General features: G+C 36.4%; 1 protein-coding gene across 1 annotated transcript in view; it reads left to right on the top strand.

Moving 5' to 3' along the window:
* The window catches only part of LOC118752303, a 37,635-nt gene extending 28,980 nt beyond the window's left edge, over positions 1 to 8,655 (top strand). Inside the window, exon 3 of the mRNA XM_036487172.1 lies at positions 7,231 to 8,655. Coding sequence (XP_036343065.1) covers positions 7,231 to 7,732 — 502 coding nt within the window. The 3' untranslated portion in view covers positions 7,733 to 8,655. The remainder of the gene's footprint in view (positions 1 to 7,230) is intronic.
* Positions 8,656 to 12,234: the final 3,579 nt, after the last annotated feature.

Below are 12,234 nucleotides of genomic sequence, written 5' to 3'. Positions count from 1 at the left end.
ATTGACGGTGTTTATCAGGTAGCTACCGATTCAGCAGTCCTGTAGTCGCTCCCCCGTACTGCAGGCGTGCATGCTTTGTATACATATACCTTCTTAATTACATATGAAAAAGCATCCGAGACGTGCAAAACACCATCCGTGTAGTGAAAAATGCTTCATTTTAGTACGGAAGTATTTGAATTGAATATTTCCATTATATGTACGTAGTGTATGTATAATGGAAAAATCCATTTGGTTAAGACTTTACACTTGATTTAAATACGAACATTTTTAAACGGTAATTAATGTTTAAGTCAACACAAAGGGGGTGCCTACAGTTTTATGTCGACTCTAAACGGCGATTGTATTTTATGGGAAGCTGTTTTTAATTTTCTTCTTCTAACCTGGGGTGTAGCGGCCTATATGCGAAACCTATATTCACATAAATTTTTTGGATTTTGGTATCGATATTTGGAATATCGAGTCTTTTTATTCCGATATTAATGGGTACCCGATATTTTTAAAGTGATACTTTAAATGAGTGCCAAATCGATACTTTCGGTTCGATATCGTGTCCCTATATATGTTTTAAGTTCAATATCAAAATTTTAAACCAAACAAAAATCCCCATAAAATCCCCAAATCCCCAAACGAAAAAAATCAATCCCCGAAGGGGTCATAAATCACCAAAATGGGCCGAAATCCCCACATCTGGCAACTCTGGCATAAAGCGAGATTGTTGGGCATGATTTGGGGTGCCAGCAATTAACTACTTTAGTAGGTTTTGTTCTGCGGCAGTTGAGAAGTGCATAAAAAAATGCATACCCAATGAAGAACGAGCGAATTATTTTTAAACACAAGTGCGTGTGTTTATTCGCTACACTTGGTTTTAGGCGGGAGAGCAATACAAGTGCATGTGTGTGTTCGCTGTTCTTTGTTTATGCGGGAAATGCATAAGTCGCTTAAACACTTACCAATTTTTTTTTGTGTTTAAGCATTGGTATTTGCTAAACCAGCTTTTTCAGGGAATTCAGATAAAATAATGCAAATGAGAACAAATCTAATCGACTCCTCTTGCAACAATACCGGTACATACTTACTATGACACTGTAACCCACGAATAGCAGATGAAAGCAAACTAAAGAATAATGACTAGGGATGTTAATTTTTGGCTTTTTACGATCCCGGGATTTTCGGGATGTCGTTATCAAAATCCCCGGATTCCGGGATTAGTCCCGGGATTTAGATATTCAACAACTTAAATTGTTTGAGAAGCCCTCCTACTTTGTTTTGTTATTTATGGCCTTATAACAATTATATTCAACAATTTTTATTGAGCTTGAAGCCGTTTTTAATGAAAAACTATTGTGTAAAAGTAACGATGGTTTGAAACAAGTAAGAAAGTCTAAGTTCGGGTGGAGCCGAACATTAAATACCCGGCGCAAGTATTAAATATATGTTTTTTCACCTTTCCGAAAGCTACCGCTAGATGGTAAGCGTAAATTAGCGTCCTTAAATTTCGAAATATAGAAGTTTCAAGCGTTTCTGAAATTTACCGTTATATGAAAAGCGGCCGTAATTTTAGTCCGATTTCAAAAGTTTTCAACGTTTTGTTTTTATGTGGCAAGCACAATAAAAATACCGAGTTTGGTACAAATTGGTAGAACGGTTACCGATATACATAATTGTGATCATAAGTGGGTGGTGCCACACCTATTTTCCAAAATTTTACCATAAACGTATTTCTTGGTAAAGAATTGTTGCAAGCATCAATTTTGAATAAATTAGCTTTAATATTTACTGATTTATCGAAGATTTGGTATTTCTCTAAATTACCGTTATATGGGATGTGGGCGTGGTTATTGTCCGATTTAAAAAATTTTCGGCCATTTAGTATGCTGTACCAAGGCCAACAACTGTGCCAAGTGTGGAAGAAATTTGTGCAGCGGTTACCAAGATATACACATGTAACCATAAGTGGGCGTGGCTACGCCCATTTTCCAAATATTTATAATATTCTTACTTTTCGTCTGAAAATTGTTGTCAATATCAATTTTGAGTGAATAATCTTCAGTAGTTACTAAAATACCGCAGTTTTCGTATTTCCGAAAATTACTGTTATATGGGATGTGGGCGTGGTTATTGTCCGATTTTTTAAATTTTAGGCCATTTGGTGTGCTGTATCAAGGCCAACTACTGTGCCGAGTTTGGATGAAATTGGTGCAGCGGTTACCAAGATATACACATGTAACCATAAGTGGGCGTGGCTACGCCTATTTTCCAAAAATTTATAATATTCTTATTTTTCGTCTGAAAATTATTGTAAATATCAATTTTGAGTGAATTATCTTAGGAGTTACTAAAATATCGCAGTTTTCGTATTTCTGGAAATTACCGTTATATGGGAAGTGGGCGTGGTTACAGTCCGATTTCGCCCATTTTCAATACCAACCTACCTTGGATTATCGGAAACCTGCATACCAAATTTCGTTGAGATATCTAAATTTTTGCTCGTGTACACGGACGGACGGACAGACGGACGGACAGACAGACATGGCTTAATCGATTTCTCTATTCATTCTGAGCATTTATGTATACATTTGTCTATATCTATCTCGAATCGATTTGTGCACAAGTGCGCTCGGGTATAAAAATGGTAGAAGTGATAGCTATTTCGGAAATCACCACATTTCTAATCAGACCACTTTCAGTGCGATTCGATCTAACGACCCCAACTGACTCATCCTACCATAAAATAAATAATAAATAAATAGGTTTGAAACCTACATTTTTATTAAAAGTGGCGTTTTTATTTTTTCTTCCTGACGTCAGGATTTATTTAAAGGACTTTGTAATTTCAATTAATTCCAAAAATTATTTAAAAAATTCAATGCATTGTAGAATAAAAATATGGGCATCAAATAAAACGAAGGAAAGAAGGAAGGAAATTCCTTTAGAATTTGACAAAAGTAAAATCTTTCGAATCACAAGGACGAATAAGTAATTTTTTAAGCTGATAAAGTTAGAAGGACGAAACTCGAGAATGTTATCGAGTTTATATAAGTCCTTAAGATATAAGTTTTTCAAAAACAAATATTGCGAAATTTCTTGGAAAAAATTTTAAAAGGATATTTTCAATACTTGCCAGTCGATATGCACAAAAAATGTAATCTGATTAAATTCTACAGAATTTCTCTAAGCACATTTCACTGAATTTTTTAAATCGTTTTGGAATTACTTACGTCAGAGTGAAAAACTAAAAACGCTATTTTACAATATTTGGCCCATGGTTTCACGAATATATTGATTTTTATGGGTAAAATTTACTATCGCATGATGTTGTATATATAATGAGCTAGATATTTATGAAAAAATACTAATTATTAAAAAATAATAAATATAGCCAATACTGATCAAGAAAAGGAGTTTCCATTCCAGGGCAAATTACAAATCCTGAAAATCCCGGGATTATTTGCAAAGAATCCCGGGATTTTTGGGACTTAAAAAAGGCCGGGATTCCGGGATTAACATTCGTAATAATGACAGATGCTTCCAGTAGAGGACGGGAATGTTCGGTAACTGTAACGGAACTGAAGGATTTAGGAAATTCGTCGAATATTCAAGGTTAATCGTAACAATTGGTGTAAAAAGTGGGATTAATCAATAAATCCTATAAGAGAATGTTCACAATGGCAAGGCTTCAAGAGCTAAAAATTGAAGAACTCAAACCAGAGACTGAAAGCGAAATTTGGCCACGTCCGGAGGAAAAGTAGAAATATTATCACGGTTGCGAGAGGTAATGGAAAAGGAAGGCATTGACGTGGATAAGTACGACTTCCATCGTGTATCCGAGGAGAAAGCCACGAAGGATAACGAAAAAGAAGAGGAGCCTTTTGCTCTTAGGAGCCGGCTTGACACATTTAGGTGCTAGTTGAGGGGTGACGTCAAAAGTATGCATTAAGGGAAATAAGAGCGTCATAAAATTTCTTGTACTCCGGCTCTCATTACTAATATATAAGCATCATTAATGTGTTTTTTACACCCGCTATACCCTGCGAACTGGTTTACTTCTTGCAAAGAACTTGCTGGCTCTTTGACTGCTTTAAGAGCCAAAAATCTGCCCATCACTGATCTAAAGGTGCACAGGAAACACTCGCGTATGTTGAAAAAAATGGAAAAGCTCCTGGTTCATCACCGCAAGGAGGATAAGATCGGGGAAAAGACAAGAAAAAGTGGGTGAACTAGAAGGTCGTCTCCGTAAATTTAATCGTCCAGTCACTGCGACGACCGCTCCCAAGGTAAAAACATCATCATTTGACGGAACATTTCCTTTCCAGATCTTTAAGCTCCAGTTTGAGAAAACGGCACAGCAAACCATTAGTGCATGGGGGACAAGTCCGCTGCGCTGTTTGTTGCATTAAAAGGGCCTGCAGCGGAAATCTGGCAGAGTATGAAAGAGACAACTACCCCAGCAGCGCACTGCTAAATGGGGCCGTCCACAATATGCATTACGTAATTCATACAATAAATGATTAAAACACTGCTGACCCAATTTAAAATTGTAATGCTAATTGCAGGCAGTCTACATACTTACAATGCACATTACAATTTACAAACGAAGACGTATTGTAATGAACACCCGAAGAGTTTTCGGTCACATCATACTTTCCGATTACAAACAAAACCAGTATGTAAAGGACGCTAACCACAAAGCGGTCATGCCTATGGCAAAGTAATCTGGGTTGTAATCCATTCAGTCCGATATACCGCCTTCGAAGTTTTGAAGGAGTATTCGATTACGTAATGTGCATTTGCGCCGCTGGGTACGATGTGTTGATGGGCGCCGTGGAAACACCTTATGGTAGCGAGCACAGGAGAAAGATTCACCAAATGGAGGTGACAAATCGCTACCAAAAAGCCTGCTAGTTTGAGACAAATCTGGTGAGCACCTCGAAAGGTAAAAGCCAAAGATTCAAACCGAACGTGCACACGAAACGATCAACAGAGAGCAAGTGGAAACACCAGATGTAATGAATGAGATAATAAAAACGCTTAAGTCAATCGCAGGCAAGAATAGTCCTGGTGCAATCGAGAAAATGAATGCTGGAAAATTCTTAAGCTGCGAAAAGCTAAGCCATTTTTCACGCGACTGTTAGATGGGTTCCAACAGGTTAAGCAGTTCAGAAGGAGATAAACGCAGGGCTGAAAAAGACGAACCCAAGTGTTTATAGTGGATAACGTCATCATTCGTGTGGACTTCTTACTTGGCCAATGCATGAATATCGAAGGATCCTGAGATATCGTTGCTACCATGTCAAATGTGACATGTGAAAAAATGCTTTTTCAATACGATACCTTGCGTATGCGTTTAGAATGAAACGCAAATCAAATCGTCAAATTTCGAGTCTTCTTAGAAGAGGATACTGGCTTTGATAAAAAGTGTCGAATCCCACCCTTTTTCCTAATGACAACAGAAATTTTTACAACAGTTTTTCGCTCTCCTGAAAAGTACCCATTTTCACATTCGATAGTTTGACATGGTGGCGATATCATGACAGGAAAGTGCCACTTATGATTGGTTACGATAACCAGTACTGCGCAAACGGCTGCTCTTAGAGGAAAAGACTTGCATATCATTTCATGCCTAGGAAAAGTATGTACCTTTTTGAAGGAGACATCGATTTACATAATTAAGGGAGCCAAGATGGTTGACCTTGTATAATTCCACCATGCGATTCATGTATGTTTTTTTAATATCCAAATATTTATTGTATCCTTTATAAAATGAAAATAACAATAAGGTATTAAATCTTAAGGAACTAATATATTCAAGTTATGTTCTCTGCAATCGCATTGAATTTTGTGTTGTTAAATTCTAATTACATAAGTAATTCGGAGAAAATATCACGAGATATTTCATATACTTGAAGAGCATATCGTATTAGAAATATAAAAAAAGGATATCAGTAGGGATATCATATCATCTGTAGGGATATTTATAAAGTGTAAATTTAAAGTAGAGAGATATCTTAAGGAATATCAGTACAGAAAATATCGTATATAGCGCGTCATTTGCTAATGTCGGCAAAGTCCTTTCTTTTTAATCTTCTCAAATATCGTCTGCTGAAAAGTTCTCTCGCTAGTCTATTGTTGTTGCTCAATTTTCTTATACTCTCGTGTACTGTGTTAACGGTAAGATATTTTTGTATTTTTGCATTCTTTACATACGAAAGAGCGCCACATATACTTCGTAATATTTTTGACTGAAGTATTTGTATTTTTTTCTATAATGGAATTCTAAGTCGTGCCACAGATTCCGATTCCATATGTCCAGCATGGCTTAATGATCATATTAAACAACAACGTTTTGTTATCCAAACTCAATTTGGATTTGCATCTTATAATCCAATGATGGCTTCCTACTTTTAGTTTTGCTTGGGAAATCTCATTTTCTATGTGAATTTTCCTAGCAAGTCTTCTGTCCCGCGTCGTACCCAAATATTTGACACTATCTTTTATAGGGATAGGTTTGCGGTTAATCTTAAGAGATGGGCATGTTTCTGTTTTTAGCGTTAATCTGGTTTGAATGGACTTGCTCTCGTTAGCCTTAATTCGCCAAGTAGTAAACCAGAGCTCAACCTTTTGCGCTTAGAAAGCCCGTGTCATCAACAAAGGTCGATAAAGTTAAAGAATTGGTAATTGGTAAGCCGCTTGTATAAATTACATAAAGAATTGAGCCTAAAACACTTCCTTGAGGAACAGCTGCATATATAGGGTAGCTTTCTGTTCTAAAGTCATTTCGCCTTACGCTGAATTTTCTATTTAGGACGAAATTTTCCAAGATGGAGTGTGTATGTATATTTCTGTTACACCATACAACACATTAGAAATAGGCAACAATTGTCAATGGCGGCGCCACGTCGATTTACAGAACCAATATAAAGCTGCTATCAATTTTGTCTACCAAGCAATATTTTGAATCATTAATTCAATTAAATTATTCTTCTTTCGTTTAAAAACAGGAGAGAAGGCAACTCAGAATGCCGTTTATTTTGCATTCTGGCCCATACGCAAAAAAACTAATGGGGCGCATGCATAAAAAGCTAGCTTAAGCTCCGACTCGGAGATTGAGCTCACTTCATCAGTGCAAAAAATTTGTCTAAGCTTAAGTTCAGTTTCTATGCATGAGGCTCAATGTGTACCCTTTACACAACTAAATTCAGTTAACGGGTTTGTTTATTCTTCTTTCAGAGCACCATTAACCACAACGCTACGAGCAAATGGTGCAGCTGGCAGCATAGCTGGGACGTCCGAGTACAGCCTCCCGCCGAGCTATAGGTCACGAAACACTAATCCAGCCACGATATGTAGTGAACGCAGCGTGGGCACCACGCCAACAGACCATCTGCTGCGCAATGAAGATATCCCAGAACCATCCAGTTCGGAGCAACTGCCCAATAGCCACTCCGACTCAACATTACGATCACTGCCCGAAAGGCCAATTAGGAGTAATAGCGTAACATTGGCGAAGGATTTTCAACATGTGCGAAATCCACGGCCGAGTCATTGCCGTGGAACGCCACCATGCACCACAAATAAACAAGAAGAAAGCAGGGCAAATACTACGACGGAAGTAAACGCACATTCACAGAAAGAATTAGTTACCGTTGTTACGATATCCAAAAACGACAGTCAAGTGGATGCGGATAACGCACACAACGGAGAGCATATCGAAATACTTGCACATCTTTAAGTATTTGTATATTATTTTATGCACATTATTCAGAGTGTAATCCTTAGACAAAGTGAACGTACACAAAATATGATTGCATTTGAATAAACTTCGTTTAAAGTTGTTTTGATAATCCAATATCCTGTACAGTTTTGTAAATGTTTTTGTACAAACCCAGCCAGCAGGGAAACGTACTTTTAGCCGACAGTGCAGTTTTCGTACCTTTTTTCGTATCCGGAAACGTTCAGAAAACGATTTCCATATTTGTTCATTTTTCGTATCCGAAAAATTTCAAAACAATAATTTTAAAATATTTGTTCAAACTGAGCATTTGAAAACTTGTATACGTATTCGCCAGTTCGAATTCCGTCAGAAGCAACACATTAAAATTATTTATTCAAATTGAAATAATTGCAGAATCTTAAATTTGTTTTTGTTTGGTTTCCTGTAACTATGAAAAAGTTTCTGTGTAGTTCATAATGAAATCGTCTTCAACGAAAAATTGACTCAGACAAAATTCAGGAAAACAGCCGGAAGCGCATCCGTTTTACAACCATTTTCGATAGTTTTCTGCACATACGTTTCGGATGAACACTTTAGTGGGAGAACTGATCTAAAAAGCGTCCGAAAACGGAATCGGTAAACGATTAATTAATTTAATACGAAATTGTTTCCATTTTTGGATACGTTTCCGGATAATTTGCTGGCTGGGAACATACTTTATACATACATACCCAGCCAGCAAAATATCAGGAAACGTGTCCGAAAATGGAAACAATTTCGTATAAAAACCTGATGTTTCATCCGTTTTCGGATTCCGTTTTCAGACGTTCTTCAGATCAATTCTCCCACTAAAGTGTTCATTCGAATCGTATGTGCAGAAAACTATCGAAAATGGTTGTAAAACGGATGCGCTTTCGGCTGTTTTCCTGAAATTTGTCTGATACAATTTTTCGTTGAAAACGATTTCATTATGAACTTCACAGAAACTTTTTCATAGTTACAGGAAACCACACAAAAAACAAATTTAAGATTCAGCAATTATATCAATTTGAATAACTAATTTTAATGTGTTGCTTCTGACGGAATTCGAACCTGGGACCTCCTGAAAGCTAAGAAATAGTAGCACACTTCTCTGCACACTCAGCTACTGGCGAATTTGAACAAATATTTTAAAATTATTGTTTTGAAATGAGATGATGACATTTCTCGGATACGAAAAATGAACAAATATGAAAATCGTTTTCTGAACATTTCCGGAAACGAAAAATGTACGAAAACTGCACTTTCGGCAAAAAGAACGTTTCTCTGCTGGCTGTGTAGATACATATGTATTCACATAAGATTTATTGGAATTGTACGTATGTATTAACGAGTAACCTCGTATTTGTATCTACACATTTTCTATTTTATTTAAAATCAAAGTTATTTATTTGCATATGCATTAGTGATAGTTACATAAGTAAGTATCAGTGATGGGCATACTTAAGTACTCATGTATTGAAAGCACATACTTTTATACTTAGTATTTGGTGCTGTGAAAATAAGTAAATACCATCATACTCGTTATTTAGGAACATCCAAAATATTTAAGTAAACAGTACTTTATTATTTACTGCAACATAATTACCTAAATACTTTTGTATTTAGTACTTAGCAAATACATTTTGCCCATCACTGGTATGTACAATATGTACGCAATTCATAAATCTCACTACCATTTGTTATTTAATGTAATTGGTTATGCATGTAATTAAGATCAACTTTTATAAAAAGGTTTTCTGACCAAACAAAGAGTGTGAAGAAGTAAACGTTAAGACAATGTTAAATATTACATGATTATAAAAAACTGCAATAGAAAAAATGAAAATCGTGTACGTTATTGGTGGACCAAAATACATACATATTTATAATGGACATATGCGACAATTTTTAAACGGTAGATAATTAGATAAAATGATATTAACCTGGTAAAGAGCATCTGAAATCTTTCCATCATCTGAATGTCGGTACGACTAGCTGCTTAACTTCCCAAGGGCTTTTATTAGAATCTATTAAGTTTGATCCGAATTTGACTGAATTTGGTCTTCAAAATACTTTGAGGGGGGCTGTTTCCGTGAATATTTTAATTTTTTGAGAATTTCGTTTCAGATTTGAAAAAGTGCTTCTCAATTTTTAAAAGCATAGTATGTATGTATAATACTACAAACTATTTCTATTTATCCATTGATGTACCAAAGTTCACTTTACTTTATTTTTTATTTTTGGTCAAGCGCTGTACACTGTGCAAAACAAGTTAAATATAAATTGACACACTTTAGTTCGTTCTGTGCTGCATATATTGTATTTACTACAAGTGGTATTTTTTACCCGTGCTGAAAAATGGAATTAGATGCTATATCCGCCAAAAAATATTACACAGCCAAACAAAAAAGTGTCAGGGTCTGGGAACAAGATAGATGCGCTGAATCGGTCTAACGGACCTGAGTTCAGCACTACCGTCAAAAAATGTTGTGGATATTATGTAACCAGCACGCTTTTTGAGGTTAGGAAAAAATCCTGGCGTTATGAAGCAAAACGGACTAAAGATTAGCATTCAGCGCATCAAAATCCATAAGGTGGTGTTTATGCTGGACCCTAAGTGCGCAAATCGGCCGCTGTGGTGCAGTGGTAGGCAGTGCGCGCTTCCATTCCGCAGCACCTGGGTTCAAACCCTGGTCAAAGCAACATCGCAAAAAAATATAGAAAAAAGGTTTTTTCTTAACAGTGGTCGTCCCTCGGCAGGCAATGGCAAACCTCCGAGTGTATTTCTGCCATGAAAAACAGCTTCTCATAAAAATACAATCGCCGTTCGGAGTCGGCGTAAAACTGTAGGTCCCTCCGCTTTGTGTGACAACATCAAGGCGCACCCCACAAGTCGGAGGAGAAGCTCGGCCAAACACTAACATTTGTGTAAGCGCCAATCTATTATTATTATATTATTAGGTGCACAAATTCCGTCACTACTTTAAAGTTATAACTGTCAGTGACCTGTGCCCAATACACGAATACAGTGAAAGTTCCTCTAGGCGGGCACTCACCTTCAGTAAAGGAAGAGGGTAGCTTATTTTCTAATTCATTATACCCGAGCGCACTTGTTCACAAGGGTATTAGAACTTTGTTTACATAACGGTTGTTTGTAACAGGCAAAACGAATCGAGATAGATATAGACAAATGTATACATAAATGATCAGAATGAAAAGAGAAATCGATTAAGCGGTGACCGTCTGTCCGTCCGCCTGTCCGTCTGTGCACACGAAACGAACGAAACTTGGTACGTGCTTTTCCTTTGGGCATGGGACGGATGGTTTGAAAATGGGTGAAATCGGACAATAACCACGCCTACCTCCCATATAACGGTAATTTTCAGAAATACGAAAACTGCGATTTTTTAGTAACTACTGAAGATAATTATTCACTCAAAATTGATATTTACAATCATGGGCGTAGCCAGGTAGGGGCAGGGGGGTGCTCGAGCCCCCCCTAACTTTCAAATTTTCCTTATATATATATATAAAATAGTACCCTGAAATGCCAGCTTAATAGGGTCGAGCTCCCCCCTAAATTTCATTCTGGCTACGCCGATGTTTACATATAACGGTAATTTAGAGAAATACGAAATCCTCGATAAATCAGTAAATATTAAAGCTAATTTATTCGAAATTGATGGTTGCAACAATTCTTTACCAAGAAATACGTTTATGATAAAATTTTGGAAAATGGGCGTGGCACCGCCCACTTCTGATCACATATATGTATCTCGCTAACCGTTCAAGCAATTTGTACCAAACTCGGTATGGTTATTGTGCTTGCCACATAAAAGCAAACCGTTGAAGATTGTTGAAATCGGACTAAAATTACGGCCACTTTTCATGTAACGGTAAATTTCAGAAATGCTTGAAATTTCAATGTTTCGAAATTTAAGGACGCTAATTTACTTAAAATTTATACACCGCGGCTTATCATGTAGCGGTAGCTTTCGGAAAGGTGGAAAACATATATTTAATACTTGCGCCGGGTATTTAATGTTCGGCTCCGTCCGAACTTAGACTTTCTTACTTGTTTTATTATATGTATTTTTTTAATATTTATTTATATACATATGTATGTATGTATGTACATTACACTTCGCCTTATTTTTCAGTCCAAAATGTTAGCCCTAACTTACTAGTAGCATGAATAATATGTATGTATATGCACCGATTTTGGAAACGATCACTTTCTTTTTAGAATTTTGCCAAAAAAATTAAATTACGGCCAGTGTGAAATGTAATGAAAACCCCAATTGTATTAGTAGTTGTTTAACATTTGTGCATACTTTATTTTTTAAATACATACCCAACAAGCATTTCATAAATCTTTTTAAGAATAACTTAAAGTAAGTTTGCTATAATAAGCGTTAAATAAGCATTTCTAATATTAAGTTTATTTAAAGTTTTTTTTCAGATGAGCCTTTAATAAGTGTTGAGAGCGAATGTTTATA

This window comes from Rhagoletis pomonella, unplaced genomic scaffold (genome assembly GCF_013731165.1).
Source record: "Rhagoletis pomonella isolate Grant_MI unplaced genomic scaffold, Rhpom_1.0 Rhpom_scaffold_01383, whole genome shotgun sequence".
In the NCBI taxonomy this organism is placed as follows: domain Eukaryota; kingdom Metazoa; phylum Arthropoda; class Insecta; order Diptera; family Tephritidae; genus Rhagoletis; species Rhagoletis pomonella.
The sequence above is the reverse complement of the archived record's forward strand: the minus strand, read 5'-3'. Positions and strand labels throughout refer to the sequence as shown.